Raw genomic sequence first — 26,506 nt, 5'->3', positions numbered from 1 at the left:
CAGCCGATAATGTTATATAGATATATCCTAACTGGACTGTAATCCAAAAAGTCCGATACATATTCTTGTGTTATCATCCACTGTCCAACTGGACATATCCTGTGCGAGAATCATTCTATGGGGGGTTGAATGCCTCACATGGTCATTTTCCAGTTCACCATCCGTTGGCACCGAGCCAGCTCCCTTCTCTCGCAGATGCGGCAATAGGATAGATCTCAGCCTGGGATCTTCGATGCTCTTGTGCAGTCTTGTGCCTGCCATCAAGAAGTCCTTTGCGATGTGGCCGACTGTTACCCCGCTGACAAACAGCTGTGTGTCATTCAAAACTTTAATCACGGTGTTCTGTGCGTTCAGCACGAATCACCTCGAACGAGCATGCCTGATCTCCTAGAGTGTCGACTTCTGCTAAGTGTAAGTTGACACACATCATCAACCGTTCTGAGTTAACGAAAAATTTAATCCGAGTCCGTGTCACCCCATGTGCTGAGACCTAGCACTGCACATGCATCAGAAGTTGCGTGAAAGTGGTAGGAAATGAACAATATATCTGAATGTTATCCCGAGATGAAGATTGTTAACTTTACAGATTTATATCTCAGACTACCAAGAATGACGGTGCTGTCAGACACTGTGAGTTGGCCCTCTGTGCAGCGCCCGTACAGCAGTGATGGAGGGTAGGGATTGAGTACCTCAAGCAACTTACATGCGAAGACAGGACGACTTCGCTGCACATAAAATCGCTTCAATTTCACCATCCACACATCAGGAAAATACCATTTGACTACAGGTGGCTATATAGTCGCTGTAGTACCTGTAGTCCCATTTGTCAAGTCCCTTCTACATGTGGCTATATAGTCACACGGCTCGCTATGAGAGTCACTGGTAGCTCGTCATAGCAAGCTACAGGAGGCTACAGGCTACTAACACTAGTAGGACCTGATAGTTACGAGGCCAAAAGAAATGTCACCAGTGCTCACATCAGATGATTTTCACACGTTATAATGTACAATTGGTAGGAATTGAACCCGACACCTTGAACAATTATAAGTGCATCATTTTTACAACTAGGCTACAAGACTACTTGTATATTCTTACAATAATAGAAATATATACCAATGCAATATGACAATATTGCGAAAATTCCATCAAGTCAATTATCACACGGTTCAACGAGTCCAAAATGGTGGCACGCTAGAGCACCTTCCTTTCGATTGCAACAAGTCCTCGCTCGACACGCCAACTCCACCGCAAGGTGGCAAGTGATTTTTATTTTAACGAGTTCAAATATTGACGGTGAGATGTTTGGTGTGTCTGTCATAAGTAGTTTGTAGACAGGTTAATATCACACGAGCGCTGTAGCTGCCTGGAGTGACCTGTAGCAAATATTTCTCCAGCTGACTCCTGTAGTAGCGGTGACTTTGGCTATATAGTTGTATGTAGCTTGAAGGGTGCCTACATAGCACTACTGTGGCTACAGTAGCTTGAAGGGTGCCTATATAGCGCTACTGCGACTACAGTAGCTTGAAGGGTGCCTATATAGTGCTACTGTGCCTATATAGCTCTATGTAGCTGTCACCAGGGCTACGGCATTTTGAGTTTTTTACTGATGCGTGTATTTGCTAGTAGCACCCACCTCCATCTCATGATTCATCCGAGTCTCAGAGGGTTTATCTGCAGGATACTTGTACCTGTAGGCTAACACCAATTGATTTGGATTATGACTCGAAAAAGCGACCATAGTGGGCTTTGCCATGAACAGCCTCTTCGCATTATCCTACTACAAATAGTAGCGCAAGTAATGATTAGCAAGGTGTAGCAGAATTCAGTTGTACGGTACTAAATTTGTGCATGTGAGTTCAAGTTGGACGTTGTTGGACTTTTATTGGACTTTTACTCTGACCGGCTCAAATGCATTGTATGCTTCCTCATGTACAGTTACTATGTACATTCTCAACCAGGACTTCACACTTGAGGACTCTGTTATGGGCACGATAGGAATGATGATTCTGGAGCTTCCACTATTATGAAAGGTATGTTTTTCTCAGATAACGAATTCATTGTCTACTAACAAATTTAAAGCTCGAATCCATTAACGACTAGTAGTCTTTAATTCAACATTGTCCTTGTCTAAGTAAGTTCTTTTTACTGTATCTATGTATTTCAGGCTCAGCTTGCTTTCCAACCAACTGCAGTGCTACAGCAACCTTCTGCCACTCAACCACACTCCATGCACACAACCATCTGCACCGCTTGACTCTGATAACATCTGGCTCAGTGTATCGTCCATTCCCATCTCTGCTCAATTCAGCAACTGGAGCACATAGCCTAGGACATGTCAGCGAGCGCTGATGTGGCACGGACATGTGCGCAGTGCGCCCCACGACCAGCATGAAAGGAGAAGTTGGTTGAGGATCGGAGAGGTTATTCACAAGTACGTGGTTGTTTCCTTTTGCATCTCTTCTTTATTCTGATGTTCAACATGCACCTAGGCCTCACAGCATGCTAGAGTTCGCTAACGCCATCCCAGGGCCCAACCACATCTACTGCCACCTCATACCATACAGGTAAGGTGTATATTATGCAGACCCGCACGTACACCATGCTTACATGTGGCGGTTTACAGGGTTGGACGGGTGCCCTCAGCTTGTCCGAGGGTGCGAGGGTCCCGGATGTTCTCCGCCCTCCTGTCTTCCCATACCATTCCCTAAAAGCATGCCAAAAATCGCTTTCTTCCACATCTTTATTGATACATTTATTCACGTTATATCTGCTAGTTACACAATCCTAAAAACATTTTATTTACCTGTGGTCTTCAAATCAAAATGAGTGCGTGCTCCCATTGGCGAGATACCTGAGCTCACTGTGCATGGCAGCGAGCTCAAAGGTTCGGTAACAGTGATAGCTATTGCTGGCGGCCTCCAAATATACATTGGCGACTTCTATATTATGAGTCCTCGGAGCTCAGCGCTCAGCAAGGACACTGCCTTAATTGGAGTCTTCGAACAGCTTCTGAACAGGAACCAGGACACTTGACGGTGAGACACGGCCAGTCTCGGAGGATGGCTGCATAAGTACCCATGGACTACCTGTACAGAATGGATATATACCGGAGTGGATAACTACAGTAGATGATGTATCGGACTTTTAGGGCTATAAGCCATTGGGATATATCCTTCTGTCAGTATCCTGTGCATCAGGAAAATGTGCTATGGCTCTATAGCAGTCTATAGCACTATAGGGTGATATATAGGGCTGTTAAGACCGTGCACAAAGGGTAGGACTGATTCCAAGGGGCTTGGCTTCAGCTCGTGCGCTGCACCCCTTACCCGAGCATGTGCCCTTCACTTCAGAATGAAGTCCGGAGAAAGTCCAGTGAAGTCCGAAGGACTTCCGGAGGAGCGTGGAAAACTTCGGAAGGACTTTCCGGACGAGTGCGAGAAACTTCCGGATGAGTGTGGGAAAGTTCCGGAGGAACTTCCGGAAATTACGATGGAGTTTCGTCCTGACGGGGATATGTGTAATGGCTACTCAGGACAAGTCCTGAGTAGAAGCAAACAGAGGAAAGGCTGCAAGGACAAAGTCCGAAGCAGAATAGGTCCGGAGGACTGCGGGAAAGTTCCGGAAACTCGGAGGAATGGAGGATCGGATGAGTGGATGAGCGGATGAGCAGAGGATCGGAGGATCGGAGGAGCGGAGGAGCGGAGGAGCGGAGGAGCGGAGGAGCGGAGGAGCGGAGGAGCGGAGGAGCGGAGGAGCGGAGGAGCGGAGGAGCGGAGCTCCGGCCTAGGGAATTCCTCCCTAGGCCTGAGATGGATAATGACTAAGTCGGAGGACTAGAACTGTTACGAGGACTTAGGGTGAAGGCTAGTGCGAGGACTAATATGTGTATGATATTCAGACTGAGGAAGTACAAAGATTCTACAGAGTTTATATACTACAGAGGACTTAACGGAGAGTCAGTCAGCGCAGTCCGAAGCTATGCGAGGCTGTGGATGGAGGATGTAGAAAAGTCAAACACTAGTCTATCGGAAAATAGTAAATGAAGACGGAGATGAAGACATAGGAAAATAAAGCCGGAAATGAAACAAGGTACGGAAAATGAGGAAGTCTAACTCAAGAAGGAACATACAAAGGGATAAGGCACGGAAGATAGACGCAGGTCGGATCCGGAAGATAGACGTGGGTCGGATCCGGATGTTCGGAAGTCCGGAGACAGGTGATTACCATAAGGGGATGGGCGCTGATTTAAGGTTTGAGTTCGGACATGACAGATAGGTCGGATCCGGAGATCCAGAGATGTGGATATCAGATCTGGCGTCCGGATATCAGATGCAGGAGTACAGGGATCCGGACGGATAGAGGATTGGGTCTGGAGACATGGACAGGAGGTCCGGAGGTCCGGATGAGGCGTGGGAACGTCGTTGGATGTTGGTCCGGAATGCGGGATATGACAAGGGCCCATAGTGCTATAGCTTGTATAACCAAGTGCCCAATTGTGTAGGCTATTTACAGCAATATATAGCATACTATAGTGTCATACAGAGGTATAGTAACTATATCCTGCTATCATAGATGATGCAACATGAATCCTATTTCAAGCTATACCTGGCTATATAATGCTCATATCATCATATAGTTTTTTAAATATTTATCTATCATGCACTTTATAGCTCTCTATAGGATTGTAAATCATGATACATTCATTAAAATTTTTCAAAATTAATCGGATTCAGATGCAATTAGGCGACTGTGACATCAGAAACTATAGTGTTGGTTTGTAATCTACCATACTCCTCCATAGCCTCAAAATCTAATTCGGAACCAGAATCATCGACCTCATTTCTCATTACAAAGCCACATGCCTCCCTATCATATCATTTATTAGCATAGAAAAAGAATGAATATAATGAACCTCTTACCCTATCTCAGCCCACAGATCTTGCCTCAGTTTTTCCATATACATGGGTGAATGTTTACGATATTCAGCCAGCTTCAGCATATAGTACTGGTGTCTAAAGAAACATAATATTAGATGAAGTTAAATATAACCATGAAGACGCACTTACCTTGGTTGAAAGACCGGCTCCTTGAATTCTATGACAACCGGAGATCCAGAGAGCATACCTTTGAAAGCGCATTCAGCCTGGTATAAAAGGTGTTAGCTATAGCTGAACTTGAAAACAAAAACTGGGCGCCCTTACAGCTGTAGCCAGTAGAGCAAGAAGATTGTCAGGGAGTTTCTGGAACAAATCCTTGTACAGTAGACCTTCTGATCCGGCTCCTTGAAAGAATTGACTTATGAGCAGTTGACGTAAGAGAACAGCACGAAAAGGGAAATTCTTGTTGAAGGTCTTGGTCTAAGTCATAAATTAGTTTCGTACACTCATTAATATAACAACTGTACCTTCAGATCCAATTCTCCGCACAGAAAAGGATCCTTTTTGGTGGAAATGAGCCATGTAGCTACCTCTCCTGTCTCTTGATCAGTAGTATTTGAAAAAATAAAAGATGTAGTTACGCACCAATGTCCTTAGGTTTCATTTGCTGCAATAGAAATGCTACATTCTCTCTTGCCTTTCTAACCAGCTCCCCTCTCAGCTGACTCGCACCAGACCACACCTAAAAAAAGGTAAGCATGAATCATATGAAAAACTAAAATACTCACGTAAGCCATGGCACGATTTTTCAAAGCTTCATCTTGACTAATGGCATCAAACATTGACTTCAAGGGAGAGCCAGGATTCTTGACCGCTTCCTTGATGCAGTCCCAAACAAAGGAGTCCTGCACATCCACTGAAGGTCCTGGAAAGGCGGTCTCCAAAGCAATCTTGACATGGAGTAGCTGGTGAGCAAGATCCACTAAAGGACCGCAGCCATCCTTCTTCAAGGAAGCTAAAGTGGTAGGCGGTTTCCTGTCACCTTTGCTGATTCTTCTCCTACATTTACGTTCTGCATTATCTTCCTTGGGCTCATCCTTGACCTGAATAAGCTATGTATACAAAGTCAGTATTGAAGTCTATTAAATAAAAGTTACGCACCCCGTTGGTTCTCCTTCTAACACCTGTGCTCTCCAGAGATTCGTCTTCTTTCCCAACATCACCACCTTCATCATTACCATCGCTGTCTGCCTCATTTTCGGCATCCTCATCACTAAAATCTAATATATAATGAGCGTATAACATAGTTACATTAAATAGAGAAATGACGCCATACCAAGAGATACTTTCTTTTTGGGAGGAACAACCGCAGGTAAAATGTCTGCAGGATTGGCGCCATCTATATGGTCTATGTCACTGCCATCTGGAACAACAGATGTTGTTTGCAACCCTATAATGACAATTAGCTGTGTTATAGATGTTGAAGGAATACTTGCCTCTTTTATGCTTTGTCCCTGTGCTGGTAAACGTCGGTTCCAAGTCACTTTCTTCATCCAACAAAGCATCCACTTTCTTCCGGACGTCTAATATATAATATTTTATTAGCACATTTCCTGTTGCATCAAGCTTCAGTATCACTTACTTTCTTTGCGATTCAACTCAGCTTCCTTTTTCTTCTGTGCTTGAAACTTGAGGAATTCTTCATATTGGTTGTCTGAAACCTGCACCTTGGACCCAGGTGCTTTCTTTTGCCCTCTGGTCTTGGCTACAGGGGGCGTGGATGTAAGTGACCTTGCTGCCTTCTCTTTAGGCTTGCTGGACTTGCTGGACTTGCGAGACATTTGATACAGAAGTAAGATTTGAGATTAAGGGTGTAAAAGTGAAGGTTGAAAGGACGGAACCGAATTGAAGCTGACTTAAAACTATAATTGGAAGCATTATAACCAATAACACTATGCGGTACCAAACATATAGTATTAGTTATATGTTATACATCAAATGAAAGAATGCATGGTCTCATTATCTACCCAGCCATTTTGATTTTTAACCCAAGCTGCAAACTCTCTGTCAGTCTGAAAGACAAGAGACGCCCTTGCTCCCTTATAGTCAAGGTTGAAATGGGTGACCTCACTTGACCTAAAGATCGCAATATCGCCAGAACACAACTCCAGGACAAGTCCATTCTCTAGTAGGCACAATGCTCCGCCTTGGAAGTGTCCAATAAGTATGACTAGACATAAATGGCGATCCTGGCGATCTCGATGGGCTTTGGTCCTCACATTGATGTTGATGACCAAAGATATGAAGGGCGTGAAAGGCATAGAGTGATTGCCAGGCAAGACAGATGCAACCTCCATCAGCATCTCAAACTCATCTTGCAGAAAAGTTTCCATCTGCCAATGTCAATGTAAACCTGTGAGCAAGAACAAATCTTTACAACTACATACCAAGTTTCGTACCCACTCAAAGAGCTCTGCATATACGCGCGAGATTGTAGAGTAGATGTTTTGGTGTTCACGCAGATCCTTTGATACGTAAGGAATCACCTGCTGGTGGTTAGTGCGCATGCCTTCTTTCTCTAGAAGCCATGGTTGAACCTCCTTAGGGGCCTCATTACCCTGGTACATCAATGTTATTTAGCGACCTTACAATGTAGAAATAAAACAGCTTACTGAGGTACAATGCCTATTGTACCAGGACAAGTGCATCGCCTGAAAGTGTTTACACCCAGGTGATTGTGTATCTACCTCTTCAAGCAACTCGGGCCTTTCCAATGCAGACAAGAGATTCACCTTGAGTGCAGAATGTATGTGGTTCGGTAGCGCCGTTGACACAAATGCCATGAGTGAACCGTCTTGACAACGCAGTTCCAAGTGATGACTGAGAAGTATCAGTGTCATCTTAATGATAAAAAAAGCAGGAGCGTGCTATGCACTTGGGTATAATCTCCATAGGGATTCTTAAGTATGCATCCTGCGATTTCTTAACTCCCTTGTGATACAAAGTTGCAAGCTGTACAAGCAGGATAGTGAACTAATCGAATCAGTACTGGCAGGAACGTATATGTACCTTTGCCTGCAAACTGTCAATACTTCTTACCCTCTCACCCGCCTCAGCCCGTGACCTTTCTTCAGCACTCCAGATGTCGTTGTCTGCTTTGTTTTTTGGTGTCCAACGCAAGCGGATCATACGAGGTCTTGATGATGATATGCGCTGTTTCATCTTCTTCAACATCAGAAAGTGGCAGGCTATAAGGGCGACTTGAACCGTAGAATACATTGTAGTTTAAGCTCTGTACCGGAATTCTGTTAGACTTGTCCGGTACAGGCACAACACATGGCCTCCAAACACGCCCATTTCTTGGGAGGGGTACAAATGAGCTGAGAAACAACATTGTCCGTCAATATACAGCACATCCCAGTATTTAAAGATACCTACTTTTGTATGATAGCATCAAAGAACCGATCAGAGGCTGAGAGGTCTGTGCAGTCAACTGATTTGGAGATGACGAATCTTTGAATCAGCGCAAGAGGGAACATTGAGGCCATGCTGAGGGGGTATGCAAGACACATGCGTGCGATTGTTGGAACAATATATCCTATGATGAGATTTCTTTGGAGAGAATCTACGTTGAGAATATGTCACGGCCATGTCCCTCAAAGTCGGAAGAACAACTTACTTTTAGGAGGCGATCGAAGGAGGTTAGCTATGTTCAAGTGCGTAGTGCCTACCATGGAAGCAATGGAGACCCTGAGGCCTAAACCAGCAATGAGCACTAGTGTATAAATGGAACCGCCGCTGGCGATAGCAATAAATTTGCTGCCAATAGCATGCCAATCCGCAAAGGTTCGATAAGCGATCTTTCTTGCAGAGCTGTGGCGCTTGATTTCTTGGTCATATATCACTTTTAAGCGAAGACCAGTCTTGAGGTGTATGCTATCAAAGTAATTTTTTAAATATGTCGGGGCAAAATAAGGATAGAATACATACCTTTGGCACTTGCAGACGAGCATCATGTAGTTCATCATAACGAGGAAGTTGGCACGAATGTCCTTACTTATGATTCCTCAACATCGGACCACAACAGAAATCAGTGACTCGTCCTCCACGCATGGAGTCTGCACATGATTTGCAATATCCTGCAGCCAGCTTAGGGGACTGTGGATGGTGGAGTTGTAGTGAGCGGATGCAAGTTCTGCGATGATGGTAGCAGCTTCGTCACTACATGTGATCTTGGGGTCATCTGGGCAGCGGTGACGCCATGAACCTCGCCTGGCATTTGCTTCATCCACCTCTGCCTCATCCACTTCCCCTACATCACCTTCTGCCACATACACCTCTGCCTCCTCCTCCTCCTCCTCCTCCTCCTCCTCTCCATCTCCATCTCCATCTTCAAGGCGCAGAGAATCATCACCAGTTGCAGCAGCGCGCCGCCGATGTAACCGTAATCTTCGAGCACCACGGTTACAATCATCACCAGGGTCAGGAACAAGTGCAAATTGAGGTGGATCATACCCAGGCTCAGGTGGCTCCCTGGGCGGTCCACTGCATGTGTGTGTTTTAGAGTTGCGTGCTCATTTAGTAGGGTGGGTTGAATCTGTATGACCAGAGTCCTCCTCATCTTCTCTGTGATGGACAACAGGCAACACAGACAGGACTTCACCAGCAGTTGTTGGGAACGAAGGATCAACAGGTGTGTGTGAGGGGGAGAGAGTATCGGACAATGATGGAGTGGGCTCTGGTGTCCATAGCTGGGCCTGCTGATTCGCTACTAGATTGTTTTTCAAGTCACATAAGTAATACAAACATACCCAGGTAATAGATATGCACGATTATTGCCTACAACATTCTGCTGTGAGCGTTGAGTGACATCTCCTTGGCTATGAGCTTGGTCGGTCAAATGTTGATACAGGTCGTGCAACACAGGCGGGAGATGTCCAAAGTCTGCCAATATCTGTAGCAGATGATCTGCTGCATCAGGGGAGAGAACAACCGGCATACTAAATCTGAAAGGAGGGAACATAACTTATTGGAACCAAGAAGGCGCTGGTTGAGCAAGAAGAATTATTATTAGATCAGGCTTGCATCATGATTATGTATATAAGTTACAGATTTTTGCACCTAGACTAGGGTTCAAATTGCAGGTTGCTTGCAATCAGAGGGCGCTCCACCAATCAGCACTCATCACCTTTCACTTGGCAATTACAGAGTTTAACTACAGCCAGCCTCCTTCTTCTCAATGCTAAGATTGGCTGAAGGATCGGTTAAATTGAATGGCTATGAAAATATAAAAATAAGTAGCGCAAACCACAAATGGACAATGCTGAGATCACCGACCCAGCAGATGATGCACCTTGGTGACCATACTTGATACAGTTGTACTTGCTCAGGTGGTACTGCAAGGTGAGGTGCGTGAGCTGGCATGCGGGGAAATGATGCACAAAAAAGGGAAATGGGGCATGAAACAAAAGAAAATGGGATGCGGGGAAGTGAGACAGTGTGGGGGTGCTCACCCTTGCTTGCTTCCTCCTCTTCCTATAACCCTCCTTTGTGCTCCTCACGATGAGCTGCCGTTGCGTCGACAGTTGTCGTCGCAGCTGGCGTTGATCGCCAGGTGTGCATATGGGTGTCAGTTCCGGATGTGTTGCATCGTGGATGGGATGGGTGCTGGTGGGCATGGGGTGAACATGGTGAGGGTGTGAAGGGTGGAGGAATGCGGCTGATGTGTGGTGCACGCGGATGCACGTGGATGGTGCAGGTAGCATGCAGGTGGTGTGAGTGGCACACGGGTGGTGCGTGGGAAGGCAGTGAGGTGTTTTTTGAATGTGGTGGAGTCGAGGTGTGAATATCTGGCGCATTCTGAATGGCGGTCAGTCAAAATAGTCCGAATGATGGCAACAGATGATGCACACCTTGGCAACCATACTTTATATGGTTGTACTTGCTCAGGTGGTACTGCAAGGTGAGGTGCGCGAGCTGGCATGCGTGACAGTGAGCTATATGCTAGTCATCATTCAAGAACACACATGACTTACTTGTGCTTTAGACCAAATGAGCGATTTTGGCTGTGATTATTGAGGACATGAGGTACACATTCGAAGAACTTGGTCAAAGTCTTTTGTTGACGTGTTGTTTGTATCAGTCATGTGATAAATCTTTGTTGATCGTAACTTGACTTAACATTTTTCGAACTTATCATGAACTTCCCACTCAACGGCTTCAAGGTTTACTTTTAAGGAGCAATACAAAAAACGTGTTTGCCTTCAATACTCATCAATTCAATTGGTGTGAAATTCCATGGTATGTTTCCCTGTAGGCTATGAATACCTAGAAGTTGATCTTGAGAACATGTACACTGTTAATTCACAAGGACGCCAAAATGATGCCCCCAGTCTAGGGTTATGATTGCGAGTTCCCTGCAATCAGAGGGCTCTCCACCAATCAGAGCTCTCCACCAATCACACTCATTCCTGCTCCACGTCACAAGTTTTTGCTGCAGACATAAATAAGGGCAGACAGATGTATGTGGTGGCTCATCGATGGCAGTGGCGGTCTGGAGCTAGTTTGGAGAAAATATCAAGGTAAGTCAGTGCTTCTATTGTAACCCTTGTATTCACCTTTCTTTGATCGATAACCTGTCTCCACTGCCAACCCTTGTCCGCAACTTTATCACCAACCGTCTTTGACTTCCTGTCCCATTTCTATTCCAATGACTTCAACAACCGCTACGCCAGACTTTTTCCATCTGGAACGCAGGAGTTATAACACAGTGAGAGACTTTGTTTTCTATGCGACTCAATGGCTGATCTGTTTATTTGGAGGTTCAATCTAGAGGTCTTATTGCAAAGACCAACGAAGTATATCAAAGAGCAGTAGTCGAACAAGCTCGCAATCTCAGGGCATTTCTAGAGCCCTTGCAGCACCTACATCCCTTGCAACGCCCTCAGCCCCCACAGTCCTCACCACTCTTGCCGCCCTTAGATCCCAATTTGGCCTCTGAGGGATTTGTTGCGACGCAAATGGAAGATAACAAGGCAATCACGCGCCACATCATCAACTGGCTCTGTCATGACGAGGTTATTTTTCAACACCTCGAAAATCTGGACGATCCTACCAAGCTCCGCGGCATGAAGGGTATTCTGCAGAGGTTCAAAGAAAAGGGGTATTTGAATGATCAAGGTAAGAGACTTGATGCTTTGATGCGTGTCTATTCTCATTTATTACCTAGGCTGGACAAATGAGATAGATTGTCCTGACTTGAAAGCACCTCACTTTAATCGCCAACACGGTGGCAGATTCAGCACAGAAGATCATATGACTAGATTTATGAATCGTTCAGTGAAGGAGGCGCTTTTACTAGCAGGCGATTCAAAGATTAAGCGAATTTGGAGTTCAGACTATTGTCAGAAGCCTCTTCCTGGATCCGCCGAAGAACGCAAACCTGATATCATCCTTGTTCCCAGTGATCCTCTTGTTCAGGACTGGCGTCGCGTCTTCACGCTTGCTGAGATGAAGCAGCATGGGGTTGATGTTGATAAACAGGAGTGGTTTGATGAGATCGCAAAGCGAGCGAACACAATCTGGGGTTGTCAGGATGCTCGCAACTTTGTCATTGTCTTGATGTTCCTGGGCGAAGCATTTACGTTTGCATTTTTCGATCGTGGAGGCGCTGTTTGCCTTGATATGCTAAACATCATGGAGGATAAGGAGGAATACCTTCGGCTTGTCTTATACTTATCCCTGGCTGATCCTGGTACATCGTTCAGTTACACTCATAAAGTAATCAGCTCACAATGGCATGCAATAGGTATGGTGGGTCTGGAGACATCCATTGGGCAGGATGAAGCCCGGCGATTTGTACGATCAAGAGTTTTTGGTCCCGAGGTGCCAATCAATATGGTGCTGTTTATCAGTAATAATATTCATGGTCATGGCACCGTTGCGCGTCACGTCACACTATCACGAGAGCGCATTGCTCAAGTGTTGCAATCGGGCGGGTCTTGGGATGCCATGGAGAAATGGCTCAAGGGAATGGAGAATGAGGTGGATGTGGTGGTGAAAGATACCTGGGTTGATCTCACTGCACCACACACGGAAGGGATGATTCTCAATGACCTTCGGCTGAAAGGAGTACAGGGTGTTACGTGTTTGCTCTTTGAGGGACTGGTTGTTGGTCCTGCTTTGCCACCTCCACTCGGTCAACTTGGCGATCATCCAGGCATTGGTTCACTCAAGGATATTGGTGCGATCTCTCAGACTGGCGATGTTAATGTCTGGAGTAGCACTGTCTACAACCGATCTTTCTGGGGTGTTCCAACACTGGCCTTGGCACACAAGAGCATGGCTAGGAGCGTCAACAAATACGATCGCTACCATCCTGTGTCTGAAGGTTTTACCTTGCCAAAGCTGGAACCTGTGATGCGCTGTAGAAACAACTATACTGAGAGGAACAAAACAAAGATTGCTCCTAACTGATATATTTGTGTTGTGGTCTTTGCACTGCCTATTCTGCTATACTTGCCTGACAAGTGCGTTCGACCCAGGGGTCTGCGGTCTGGGAATAGTCTTGGGGGTAAGTGAGTGATGTGGGGTCAATAGTCCGAGCGCGGGAAACAATGTCCAAAGGTATAATTACGATGTCCGACGCAAAAGCGTCGGGTCCGATGTTTTCGGGGTTTCGGGATATCGGGTTCGGGTTCGGGATGTTGGAAACTAATAGTAACGCTATAGCGAGCGTCGGAAGAGCGAGCGGTGTGCGCGATAATAACAATGACTGATATGGATAATGAAAGAGCGATGATATTCGCAATATCAACTAAGAACTACGAAATATCGGGTTTGACCACTAAGCGTCGGGGAACTGCTCCCCTCTACTTGGATAATGAATAATGCTCGAGGTCAGTCCAATATATATGTAAGTACGTAGAAATGCGGAACCCATAGGCGAAAGTAGCGGCGGAGTATTTCGGATCCGAAGTACATGTAAATAAACATGAGGCGCTGCGGACTATGGGAAAACATGTAATAGCGCTGGCTACGACGTGAGTAATGTGCGAATTAATGAACTACACACCTAGTGGGGCTAGCAAGACAGGACGGGACACGGATAGGACAAGTGCGCGGGAAAACATCGGGTCCGATGCGGCCTAAACGTCGGTTTGGCGGGTTAGCGTCGGATAACATCGGGAAGTGATTAGCATGTGACAGGTATTTGGCGTGTACTGTGAAATAGCTCGATACGAGCCCAGCGCCAGCTCGTGTCCTACATCTCCTACGAACTTTGAATACTGACTGTCCCCAGTCAGCGGTATGCGGGAAGTCTTCACCAAATTTGCGGGTTTCTAAGTCACGTGACCAGCGGGAAATGCGGCCGAGACTTTCTCGCGATTTCTGCATATAAACCCGAGCCCTTGACAACTGCGCTTCTCTTCTTTCATTCTTTTCCCCTTCATCTAATCTCACTATGGCGTTCCCCTTTGACACTGCACAAGTCTTATCTCCTGAGGCTGAGTCTCTCCAGCGCGGATTTTCGGAACTTCGGCAAAAGATGGAGGCCGAATCGAAGTGCGTACCAGATGATAGGCCGGATCTCATGGTGGAAAAGGAAGAATGGTGCAGGAGGTGGAACAAGATTTCGGTGCGTCGCATTTGCTGTGATTTTCGGGTTTTCCGTGCTAATATCCGAAAGTCCGATATCGGAATCTTTATAGCGGCCGGAAAGGATAAGGGTGTCGCACTTGCGTTGACTGCGGAGGATGTTGCGAGGGGTAAGGAATTGGTGGGGATTCATGATCGCTTCGTGGAACAGCTGCATGCGCTCAAGGAAATGGCCGCGCGTCAGGCCGAAATTTCCGAACCTCAAGGCGCACCTGCGGATGTCTCGATGGAAGGTGAGGGCGATGAAGAAGAAGATGCGGACGGCGAATCCGAAGTTCCGATTAAGCGGCCGACTCGGGTGCGCAAGGCAAAGCATCCTGCGCCGAAGGTAAGTCCGAAATTTTTGCGTTTGTCTTACGCTAGATATTTCGCAAGGATGATGATTCTGATGATGGAATGATCCTTCACGACCCTCCCTGCGACCGCTGCGCTAAGCGTGACACCGAATGCTTCGGACCCGAAAAACGCGGGTGTACAGAGTGCCGGAACTCTAAACAGGCATGTTCCTATTCTCGTATTGGTGAGTTTTCCTCTTTTTCGCATTTTTCGGCGTTTTGACTCCTGTATTTAGCGCGCGCCAAGGGCAAAGCGTCTGCGCGTCGGCCGATGGCGGCTTCCAAGGTTCGGGTCGGGTCTTCGCTCGGATCCGAACCTCCTATTACGATTTCCGATGGTGAAGATATGGCATCCGCCTCGCGTATTTCGAAGACAAAGCCGGTGGTGCTGATTCAGGGTAGGAAAAGGAAGTTGGCGGATGTAGAGGAAGAGGATTTCGCACTTGCGGATTCGGGTTTGAGCGGAGAGGACCTGATTTTGGCGGGTAAGCTTCGGGGTGTCTATGCGAAGTTTCGCACTATCCAGGGGCTGATGTCCGAAGTTGCGAATGAGTTGGACATGATGCGGGCGCATGTCACCAAAAAGGCGCGTTTCTGAATACTGTCTCTTTCAATTTCTTTCTGCTTCTGTACTACCAATTAGCGTTTCTCCTAGCTGTACAATGTATTCCGCGTGTTTTCCGAATGTCAAAGCGTGATGTCCAATGAATTCTTCTAATGTCCGAAATGTCAAAGCGTCGGGTCCGATGCGATGTCCGAAGTTTCCATGTATGTCCTGTGTCCCTTGTGTCCGTGTCTCGTGTCTTGATGCTAGGTCATCCCCTACTAGGGTGTCTAATAAAAAACAATGAAAAAAATAATCATAAGTGCCAGATGAATTTTCGGATAACGTAGTCAAGATGATACTATGGACGCAGATTACCATCTGACTTGACTTCTTCGTGCAACTTTTGACTGTCTTTCTTCGGGTTTTTCGGGTTTTCGGGTTTTTCTACGTATATATAAGGGTGCGCGCGCGATGCGCAGTTCGAAGATGAAATGCTATATAAATAGGGGTTATTAACGCGCGTTCGGATTCGAATGTCTGTGTACTATTAGTTTCTTCTGTAGGTGCGGATGTATGAGGATAGTGGTTTTTCGGGTTATTGAGATATGAAACACCGGCCTAATCCCGGGGTGAAACGTGCAAGCTATGAACATATGTGCGCGTTTTCGGGTATCGCGTTACCCGAAATTTCGGGGTTTCGAACTATAGCTTTTTCCTAAGGTAAAGACGTCGTTGGCTTTCATACTGGTAAAACGCGATCTGGGAGTGCGATGGACGAGGGTATTGAAAGCGTCGGTAGACCGGATGATGGAATCGGATATTTCGGATCCGATGCGACGGGTGACGATAGGGCGAAACTATGCAGGGAAACTGCGGGTAAACGGGGCATATCTTCGGGATGATGGGGGAATGTGTTTCGGGTGTTTCGGGCTTTGACGTGCGGATTTTCGGGTGTGACAATTCAAAATGATACCTAGACCTAGTGACATAACCGGTGAGAATTAAAGCGACGGCTACTGCGTGAACGAAATGATCAGTGCGATCTGGAGAAGGTAAATCGAGTTCGTGATCTAAACTCCTGGTACAAATATCCCATATTTCTGGGAATTCGTCGGCCGATGTTTCAGGTATCTCGGGTACGTTGTCTTCTAGCGACGTTAGCTCTGAATCTAAGACTTCTGATGTTAGTACGTCTGCATCAATGACTTCTACGAATACATCCAATTGTTCCGATGGTAACTGAACTTGTCCGAAGGTCAAGTCCGAAATTTCGGAACTTCGGACTCCCTCTGGGGCGTCGGATGTTGTGATAGGGTCTTCGGGTGCGGAGATTTCTATTTCTGAAGTTAGGCGTTCTTGTGCGGGTGTGTATTCGTCACTTAGGTGAAGTGTCCACCATTCATAATCATCGGATTCCTCGGGTTCGGGTATTTCGGGCTGCGGATCGGGTCGGGTATACTCGTGTATGCCTCCTTCTGGGTAGGACGACAGAATTTCGTTAGTAAAATCTAACCAAGATGTACCTCGGGCCTCAGGGCATCCTGCCCATAGTTCTTTGTGGTCGCATTGGATATATCTGAGAGTATACTTGATGAGCTCAGTGTCCGATAAATTGCACTTTTGTCCGAGTTGGTCTACAGATTGCAAAAATGCGAAAACTCCGTAAACATCGCCGGTGAATCTTGGGGCTGATTGTTCTGTCCTGAATGGCATGCCAAATCTGTCGGGCATGATGGGAAAAACTGCGGGTACGTCGGAAATATCGTCGGGCCGTCGGGTCCGAAGTACGGGTTCGTCGGGAAATCCTAAAATCAAAATCACTTAATCAAAACTAAACCAGATGGACCCCTCGCGGTGGGCTCCAGTTGTAGAAACAACTATACTGAGAGGAACAAAACAAAGATTGCTCCTAACTGATATATTTGTGTTGTGGTCTTTGCACTGCCTATTCTGCTATACTTGCCTGACAAGTGCGTTCGACCCAGGGGTCTGCGGTCTGGGAATAGTCTTGGGGGTAAGTGAGTGATGTGGGGTCAATAGTCCGAGCGCGGGAAACAATGTCCAAAGGTATAATTACGATGTCCGACGCAAAAGCGTCGGGTCCGATGTTTTCGGGGTTTCGGGATATCGGGTTCGGGTTCGGGATGTTGGAAACTAATAGTAACGCTATAGCGAGCGTCGGAAGAGCGAGCGGTGTGCGCGATAATAACAATGACTGATATGGATAATGAAAGAGCGATGATATTCGCAATATCAACTAAGAACTACGAAATATCGGGTTTGACCACTAAGCGTCGGGGAACTGCTCCCCTCTACTTGGATAATGAATAATGCTCGAGGTCAGTCCAATATATATGTAAGTACGTAGAAATGCGGAACCCATAGGCGAAAGTAGCGGCGGAGTATTTCGGATCCGAAGTACATGTAAATAAACATGAGGCGCTGCGGACTATGGGAAAACATGTAATAGCGCTGGCTACGACGTGAGTAATGTGCGAATTAATGAACTACACACCTAGTGGGGCTAGCAAGACAGGACGGGACACGGATAGGACAAGTGCGCGGGAAAACATCGGGTCCGATGCGGCCTAAACGTCGGTTTGGCGGGTTAGCGTCGGATAACATCGGGAAGTGATTAGCATGTGACAGGTATTTGGCGTGTACTGTGAAATAGCTCGATACGAGCCCAGCGCCAGCTCGTGTCCTACAGCGCGAAGTTTACCAGGAGCGCATGCTCACTCGATCTTGGTTATATCCGCTCAGTGCACCCATATATGAATTCAGCTGTGTCTACGAGGCACTGGTTGCTATTGCGGATTGCATCCAATGTGAGATTTACTTTTGTGTTATGTTTGAGTTCCTTACTGAATATAATCACAGCTCATGGCCAGGCATTTTCACCCTACGTCATCTCAGATGGTGGCAAAGAGACCGACGAGCTATTTCCTATCTCCTTTATGCAAGCTGACACATCCTGGAACATGGGACTTGTTCATCCAGCAATGTCAGACTGGGGTCGCGTTAATCATACAGGTCTTGATGCAAACAATATGCGACGTGGCCTACTGTACGATCATGCATTTGCATCCTGGTCTACGCGAAGCACATCTATAAAAGGAAGATCTCCATCAAAGATCTTTGACAAGCCTGCTGGCACCGCTTCAATGCTGTCCTCCCAACATGGCGCTCTTCACTTTGACGATTCTCTTGCTCACCCTTCTACTCATTCTCCCACTCAGGCTTCCACTTCTCGTACTTCTACCCGTACTTCTACCTGTACTTCTGCTGCTCGTACCACCACTGCTCGTACCCCCACTGCTCGTACCCCCACTGCCCATACCCCCACTGCCTGTACATCTGCTGCACATGCTTCCTCCAATGTCTCACCTGTTCCTATGTTCGACACACCTTCTACATCAACAATCCCTTCTGCACCCTCAACTTCCATGATCCCTTCTCAACCAGCTTCAACTGCACCTTCACGCGGAAGATGCGGCACAGGTAAAGGCAAACAACAAGGACGAAAGGGTACAGAGGCAAGAGAAGGTCCCGCTGGTGCTGCAGAGGGCTCATCTACTGGTACCAGTCGTCCTAGCGATGCCCCTCCTGATTCCTCTGCTGCCATGCGCAAGCGAGGTTTTGATGTTTTGCAAGGCAAACAAGCTGATGGCCCATCTAAACGACAAGTTCACCTTCACCATGTACTGAAGGTGAACATCAAGCCCAAGCGCATCATCCAAAGTCTTCAGGTCGATGTTGCTGGCTATGGCTCTTTGGATGCAGATGAGGATTTGGAATGATTCAAGCAAAAGGGCGGCATTTATGAGCTGACAGTGAGTGTTCACAATTATCTTTGCTCTCCTGCTCATCACATCACATATGTACAGGGCACTCGCGCTTGGATGGCCATCCAGATGATGTTCGCACAAAAACCAGGCCAAGATACTATTCGACGCGAAATTGCACATGATCTGGAAGGTTACTATTATGTGATCCTCACCCTCGCATTCATGTTTGATGCGCCATATATGTTGAAGAAAGTTCCGCACCCAGATACAGCAAGTGGAGGGGAGATGTTCCATCGTTGGCTTGAGAACACGATCAAGAAGGAGATCTGGCACGAGGCTGTAGAGAAACAACACTATTTGGCTACTGATGCAGGGTTCGCTATGGTGGACGGAGTGTTAGGGAATGACTGGGTGAATGAGCCTATCAGGATGATGTTGAGGGAGATGAGGACAGTCCTCTTCATTGAAAGTGCACCAAGCCACTCCCGCATGCTCGACATTATCCACACTGCGCTTTTCAAGATCCGTACTGATCATACACTAGCCCATCTCTGCCAGCCTCAACAAATGACCAATGAGTGGGCCAGGGCAGTGGGTGGCAGTGGATTTGCCCAAAGCTCACCAATGCTCCCTGCCTTGCGGATGAACTTGTTGTACCACAAGGATCGTCAAGATGCAGATCACAATCTCTTTGCACGCATGCCCTGTCTCCTCATGCAAGAACGCAAGCTCACGCCTGGTAACTCATCACAGTACCTCAAAGGCACTGGTGGAAAGACTGCTGATCACATTAATGTCATGGCTGCAAAGGTGGTGCTCAAGGAACTTCGGAAAGAATGGGCATCTTAAGTTTCATGATTTGCTTAAGCGTGCATGGACTCAGACTTTGATTACAGTTTATTTTTATGATTTCTAAGAACAACCCTTCATGTGTTATCCTACTCTCTCCTTTCATACATTGTACATTTTACAAGTTGTTTAGCCTTTGCATAAGATTTGTACCGTATGTAACACAATATGAATTGTATTTTTGGTGCAACATTTTGACAGACGCTCCTCCTAGACGCTACTAGACGCTCCCCCTAGACTCTTTCCACATCCTCTTCACATCCTCTTGTTTTACTAATTCATCAAATGGTGTTTAGCAGGTGTGTTCTTAATGAGACTTCAATGTCTTATAAATGCCCTGCTGCAGGCTGCATACGTACTTTTCGCACTACACAAGGGCTCAATTCTCACCTACTCAATGCTTCAAGCTGCAAATGGTATAAGCTAGGGAAGGGAAGAGAGCGGGATATGGTGGATGATGAAGGTATGGATGGATTGGAGATGGAGGGACTACTGTATGAGATAGCTGATGAGGTGGATGATGATTTATTTCAGTTGATACCTCTGGACCCCGATTGTGAGTTGCAATGTCAGTTTCTCATCAAGAGCTTACATTATTTCTAGTTCATGAAATGAACTATGATAACCAGGACATGATGGACATAGACCAGGAGCAGGAAGAGCAAGAAGAGCCAGTAGCCGGTCCATCTAGGCATAGAGGAGCTTTGGCAGAGGAGGAAGATTCTCGGGTCACAGATACTCATCCTACTGCTGGGAGGGTCATAAGAATGGAGGAGATGGTGCATGCTAAATGGCGAACACAATTTGGATTAGGTGATGGAGGAGAAGAGGCGGGATCAGAGAATTCTGACGATGAAGATGATACTTTATTCTACCCATTTGCATCATGCCTGGACTGGCAGGTAGCATGTTGGGCTGTGCAAGAGGGTATAAGACACAAAGCATTTGACAGGTGTAGATAGCATCCCTCCCTGTGCAAAATGGCAATCAACTTACTTGGCCTTCGATGATAAACCGGACTATAAGCATGAACTACACTACCGTGATCCATTGGAAGCCATTCAAATGTTGCTCGGAAACCCTGCTCATGCTGAAGATATCGTATATAAGCCTTCAAAAGTATTTACTGACACATCTCGTTCTACGCGCATATATAATGAGATGTGGACAGGTCGTTGGTGGCATGCAGTCCAGGTGAGCAACATGGTATTAAATACGCTTCTTTAATAACTAACATATGTTTTTGTAGGATAGACTTCCTCAGGGAGCATCTGTAGCTCCGGTGATTATCACTACCAACAAAACCCAGCTTACAAGATTTTCTGCATCCAAATCGGCATATCCAGTCTATCTTACACTTGGCAATATACCCAGAGCCATCCGTCGCAAATCCAGTCAGCATGCCTGTATCCTGATAGGGTATTTATCGGTGGATAAGATCATAAAGGAGGAACTATCTGCTAGAGAAGTATCTTCCAGGGTACAATGTCTCTTCCACGACTCCCTTCGAATCATTTTGAAACCACTCAAAGATGCAGGAGAAAGCGGAATAGAGGTTGTGGGTGGAGATGGTCTTGTACGCCTGGTGTTTCCCATTCTGGCTTGCTACGTGGCCGATTATCCTGAGAAATGCTTGGTTACCTGTACCAAGTACAGTACATGTCCCAAGTGTAGGGCTAGAGCCAATGAATTGGCTGAAATACAAAGTTTTGCCAGACGTACACAACATTGGACCTCATCAGTTATTGACCATGCCAATATATCCACAAAGACCAACTCTGCCTTCCGTACACAGTGCATGTCTCAAGATGTAGCTGGAGGGGTATTTGAGCCTTTTTGGCTTGATTTCCCTCATTGCGATATTCATTTGGCTATCACATCTGACGTACTTCATCAACTCTATCAAGGCATATCTAAGCATATGGTCAAGTGGTGTCAGGAGCTCATGGACGAAGAAGAACTGGATCAAAGACTTAGAACTCTTCCTCCTTGTTATGGCGTCCATCACTTTCATAAGGGCTGGTCTGCTTTGGGTCAGGTCGGTGGAAAAGGGAGAAAACAAATGGCTAGAGTGCTATTGGCTTGTTTGGTTGGCAAGGTTCCAAGAGGTGTCATCCTGGCATATCGTGCCCTCCTGGATTTTATCTATCTTGCACAATATCCCACTCATGATGAAGACACTCTGGCATACATGCAACAAGCCTTGCAAGATTTTCACCTTCATAAGGAAGTCATCATTAATCTGGGTATCAGAGACGATCTTGATATCCCAAAATTCCATTCCTTGCAACACTACTTGGAAAACATACGAAACTTCGGAACCACGGATAACTATAACACAGAGATGTTTGAAAGATTTCATATTGATTTTTGTAAAGAGGGGTGGTATGCTTCCAATGGAAGAAATGAAAGGCCTCAAATGATCTCTTGGCTAACTAGAAGAGAGAAGGTCGTTTCATTTCAAAGCTATCTCAAGATGTCTATGGAGGATGAAGAAGAGGAGTTTGCCCACTCAAGGTTTAGAGATCATAGAGTTATCCTTATTAAAAGACCTCATCAGCTTCACCGGAATATCCTGGAGGTTATGCAAGATCATGCTTGCAAAGGCTTCAAGAAAGATCTCATCACCTATCTTAACACTCAGTTGCCTCAACCTCATTCACGCGGTGTCTTCTTAGATAGATGATCTATAGATAAACACCTATAAAACCAAATATCTCCACGGTCAGCGATTCAGACAAATACCAATGACTGATAATGTGGTCGTTCGTGGGCAGCTTGCCTTGCTCCTAAGATACAGTCAGTAGAATATGGCTCGCACAAAAAGTCAGTAGTCAGCGATCAGCAGTCAATAGTCAATCCAACAATATGGATATGAAACACAGCGATGAGAGAAAAACACAGAACTCGGTCAGTCAGCGATCGACAACAACAACAACAATCACAACAACACAGACAACAACAAAACAAATCAGGAAACACAGTCACTCTAACAATATAGAGATGTCACAAAAAAAACAGACACTCTTCCTAACACTTCACACAGCAACAAGGATTTGTACACAAACTTAGTGCAGCAAGTTGTGTGGAGTTACAATGAGAGTCCCCCTCAATACAAAAACAGGTGAAACTACCGTCAGGCCTAGTCAAGCCTCTGTAGCACTCTTAGCCTAATATTGAACCTGCTGCCAAGGAACTCACAATGAGTATTAAACAGACTCAGGAACGGGCGACCTTGGACTTCAATACCAAGTCCCCTTTTCAATAGCTAAAGTCTGACTCGCAATGACTACCCTTGATCGGTGTAACACTCGGACTGGTGTTGGTCACGTATCCTTCCTAAATTGTATGTGTCTCACACTTATATTCCCTGACGCTCCTTTTACCTTCCGAGAGTTCCGCGCACTTGTCCGAGTAGTCCGAAGGTCGTCCGTCTCCTTCCGAAGCCTGTATACACGTCCGATCCTCCGTACCATGTCCTTTCCGTGTCCATTTGACTTCGCTGGTGCGTTTTTACATTGGTTTATCTGTTATTGATCATGTCTTAGGGGCACATACATCGAAAAGCTTGATTAATATGTATAGCTACCCGCCTCGTGTGCTATTACATGCATATCTCTGTAGCGGCTCGCCTTGAGTCTTATTACATTTCGGATAGTTTATATCGCTACTAGTTTCGCCTATGCAGATTCCGGACTTTCACGCTGTAGGATATAATCCGACTCGCCAGATACTCGCAGGGCACTTCACTTTCCTGGCTACGAGTCCCAGTTTGTAGAGTCACTTCGGATAGTCGTACTTCGCACAATCGATCTTTTTGTTCATTCAGAACGATTGTTTGGCCTAACCGCTGCCATTTCGTGTCTTGATATCTCTAGTTCTTCCGATAGACTTTGCCTAGACGTACCTTGGTACATCTATTAAATCTTATACTTCGACATATCTCGACATACTTCGACACATCCGCCGTATTTCTCTCTCGGAACTTTCGCTGTTCATCGGATGACTATCGGACGCTTCGTACTGCCTCGGACCTTCTCTTCTTGACTTCGGACCACCTTCGCTCGCATCAGACAAGTACTTCGGTACTTCGGACGCATCTTCGGAACTCGAGACGCACTTTGGGTAATTCTCCCTGTTCTTACCTTCGATCTTAACAAGATATCCCTTGCATTTATATCAAGAGATAATTCTATAGGCAGTCTCTTTTGGACGAGCGTTACACTCGCACATTTGAGTTCTAAGGTAATACATTTGTAGCGCCTACAATGAATCTACTCTTTACATCGGTATGACACACAGATGTAAGAGGTCAGGTATCACCGTCAACACCTAAAGTCTCCCCACTAGACTATCAGAGTCTTCTGTGGACAAAAAGAGACAACACCAATCTTCTGGGTAAGAATGAGACTGAAACTTTGGTACTTGAGAGAAAGTTGATAGGTTGAGTCAATCAACAAAACGAGACCGCTGCAACAAAAAACACCGAACACGATCACGGTCACGGAGACTGTTAGCAACAATGATCTCAAAGCAAACAGACAGCGATCAGAGAGATGGTCAGTATAGACAGTCACCAACACACCACACACTTGAGACAGAGAGAGAGAAACAGAAACAGAGAAACAGAGAAACAGAGAAACAGAGAAACAGAGAAACAGAGAAACAAAGAAACAGAGAGAGAAACAGAGAACACAAGCTTCAGTCACGAATCTCAGACACAATCTCAGAGAGAGAGAAAAAGAAAAACAATCACAGAGAGATTCACAGACAGAGACACAGACAATGACACAAAAAGAAACAGAGAAATTCAGACAGACAATCAGGAGAAAACAGAAAAAGAAAGACTAGTCTTGCTAGTCGTCAGACACAGCGAGCTCAAGGTATGTGCTAGATGTTCAACACAATGAGCTCAGAAGTATTGTGCTGGTTGTTGAGCACAGTGAGCTCCAACCTTGAACTGCACTTGCTGGTTGCCGATTCACACTTCACTCACAATTTTATTCTGAGAAGTAAAAACAGTGGGGAACTGCTTGTTTTATTGGGCAAAAAGCTGGTCCTTATATAGACAAATTTGGTGGCTATACTACTAGTTTCTCGTACTTAAAGTTGTAACTTTAGTTCAATAGCACCAAGTCACACGGTATCTTTGAGTCAAAAGTAAATATTCATAACTCTAGTTGGTATAATGATGAGTCAGCAAGAGCTGTGTATGGCTCATGGGTCAGGTGACCCTTGATGACTCAGCTAGACAAGAGTGAGAAATGATTACATATTGTGTACATATGTTTGTAAAATCTGTGGCTAATGACTTGATTGGTAGCATAATTACATAGGACGCGTGTTTAGCAATTTGTAAGCTTTCCCACAGGGTAATCTTACACAAACATATTTTTCACAGTCACCTGATATGTGTGAGAATCTGTCTGAGTCACCCTCATGGCTGACTAAGCAAAACTCATCGCAGGAATAAATGTGCAAAAATATTCAATCCACTCGCGTACAAACTCGTAAAAGTGAAAAAAAGCGAAAAATATTCCCTTAGCCTCAGTCTGACTTCAGGTCACAGGGAAAATGATTTCATAGTGATTTCTAGGGCATAGGGGCTCATAGGAGAGTATCAGTCATCCATGCACCGAACCAGTTTGGTGCAGGTCAGCGGACAGCTCAGATACATGAATCTTCCTTTCAGTCATATTGATATTTATCACGGATTCAAATTCTGCCTAGACTCATTAGGCAATGATGTCGACTTTGATCAAATGGAGGAGGCGGATATTGTCAAAGCACAACCACCTATTTCTCAAAAAGCTGGATGCTTTGATACAGTTGTAGTAATGGTTGATTCTGACTGTGAATGCACTGGTTTAAAAGGTGAGTAGCTTTCATATATATAATCATTCAGTGTATGAAAATTTCAATACTATAGGTACACGCATTGGAAGGTTGAAAGTTATATTTCGCCTACCACAACAAGTATATGGTTCTGTTCAACCTGCTTGGACCAAAGACCCTTTGGCATATGTTGAGTGGTATGCTCCATTAAAACCTGCAGCAGAAGACTATTATGAGTTGTATACAGTTAAGAAACCCTTACTTTCCTTAGATGGTTCATTGCCAGGTAGAGTTATTTCGCTATCATCCATTAGGCAGACTTGTCAGCTTGTTCCAAACTTTGGAAGAACAGTTCCTATAGATTGGACTTCAGATAATGTATTAGATAAATGTGATTCCTTCTTACTTAATTGTTTTACCTCTAAATATGCTTACCAAACTTTATGGTAATATATAGAATTATATAATATCCATAGTGTTCTATAACCTGTGATATCTGGCCATAGACTATATAATGCTATGGTGTACTATGGGAGCTATATAGCAGGGGGCCTTCTATATAGAGAAACAGTTTTTCCTGATGTGGTCTTCCTACTATCTTCTTCAGAGTTAATTATA

General features: G+C 45.6%; 7 protein-coding genes across 7 annotated transcripts; 5 read left to right on the top strand and 2 right to left on the bottom strand.

Annotated features, from left to right (window-relative positions):
• Positions 1-4,739: 4,739 nt before the first annotated feature.
• On the bottom strand, positions 4,740-6,718 carry HD556DRAFT_1448296 (uncharacterized protein; the record flags this gene model as incomplete). The annotated part of the gene is made up of 11 exons (XM_041307407.1): positions 4,740-4,866; positions 4,920-5,012; positions 5,067-5,143; positions 5,202-5,357; positions 5,405-5,472; positions 5,523-5,619; positions 5,666-5,989; positions 6,039-6,157; positions 6,214-6,327; positions 6,422-6,460; positions 6,520-6,718. 11 exons carry the CDS (start codon positions 6,716-6,718, stop codon positions 4,740-4,742), a joined length of 1,413 nt encoding a protein of 470 aa, XP_041155261.1.
• A 4,868-nt stretch (positions 6,719-11,586) lies between these two features.
• HD556DRAFT_1448294 (uncharacterized protein) lies at positions 11,587-13,352 on the top strand (the record flags this gene model as incomplete). The annotated part of the gene is made up of 4 exons (XM_041307406.1): positions 11,587-11,646; positions 11,699-12,056; positions 12,106-12,630; positions 12,685-13,352. 4 exons carry the CDS (start codon positions 11,587-11,589, stop codon positions 13,350-13,352), a joined length of 1,611 nt encoding a protein of 536 aa, XP_041155260.1.
• Positions 13,353-14,107: 755 nt separating this feature from the next.
• Positions 14,108-15,578, top strand: HD556DRAFT_1406664 (uncharacterized protein). The gene is made up of 4 exons (XM_041304021.1): positions 14,108-14,514; positions 14,566-14,862; positions 14,910-15,054; positions 15,106-15,578. The coding sequence occupies exons 1-4, from the start codon at positions 14,341-14,343 to the stop codon at positions 15,465-15,467; spliced, it is 978 nt and encodes a 325-aa protein (XP_041155259.1). The 5' UTR covers positions 14,108-14,340; the 3' UTR covers positions 15,468-15,578.
• A 540-nt stretch (positions 15,579-16,118) lies between these two features.
• HD556DRAFT_1500523 (uncharacterized protein) lies at positions 16,119-17,147 on the bottom strand (the record flags this gene model as incomplete). The annotated part of the gene is made up of 1 exon (XM_041308945.1): positions 16,119-17,147. The coding sequence occupies one exon, from the start codon at positions 17,145-17,147 to the stop codon at positions 16,119-16,121; it is 1,029 nt and encodes a 342-aa protein (XP_041155258.1).
• A 1,000-nt stretch (positions 17,148-18,147) lies between these two features.
• HD556DRAFT_1448291 (uncharacterized protein) lies at positions 18,148-20,053 on the top strand (the record flags this gene model as incomplete). The annotated part of the gene is made up of 4 exons (XM_041307405.1): positions 18,148-18,244; positions 18,297-19,165; positions 19,223-19,249; positions 19,304-20,053. 4 exons carry the CDS (start codon positions 18,148-18,150, stop codon positions 20,051-20,053), a joined length of 1,743 nt encoding a protein of 580 aa, XP_041155257.1.
• A 447-nt stretch (positions 20,054-20,500) lies between these two features.
• On the top strand, positions 20,501-22,739 carry HD556DRAFT_1312386 (uncharacterized protein; the record flags this gene model as incomplete). Its single annotated transcript, XM_041300647.1, has 4 exons — positions 20,501-20,609; positions 20,657-20,980; positions 21,006-21,247; positions 21,303-22,739. The coding sequence occupies 4 exons, from the start codon at positions 20,501-20,503 to the stop codon at positions 22,737-22,739; spliced, it is 2,112 nt and encodes a 703-aa protein (XP_041155256.1).
• A 2,944-nt stretch (positions 22,740-25,683) lies between these two features.
• HD556DRAFT_1245932 (uncharacterized protein) lies at positions 25,684-26,338 on the top strand (the record flags this gene model as incomplete). The annotated part of the gene is made up of 2 exons (XM_041298572.1): positions 25,684-25,927; positions 25,983-26,338. The coding sequence occupies 2 exons, from the start codon at positions 25,684-25,686 to the stop codon at positions 26,336-26,338; spliced, it is 600 nt and encodes a 199-aa protein (XP_041155255.1).
• Between the last annotated feature and the right edge of the window lie 168 nt (positions 26,339-26,506).

Source organism: Suillus plorans, assembly GCF_016647745.1.
Source record: "Suillus plorans strain S12 chromosome Unknown HD556scaffold_73, whole genome shotgun sequence".
NCBI classification, from domain to species: domain Eukaryota; kingdom Fungi; phylum Basidiomycota; class Agaricomycetes; order Boletales; family Suillaceae; genus Suillus; species Suillus plorans.
This window is presented reverse-complemented; position numbering and strand designations above follow the sequence as displayed.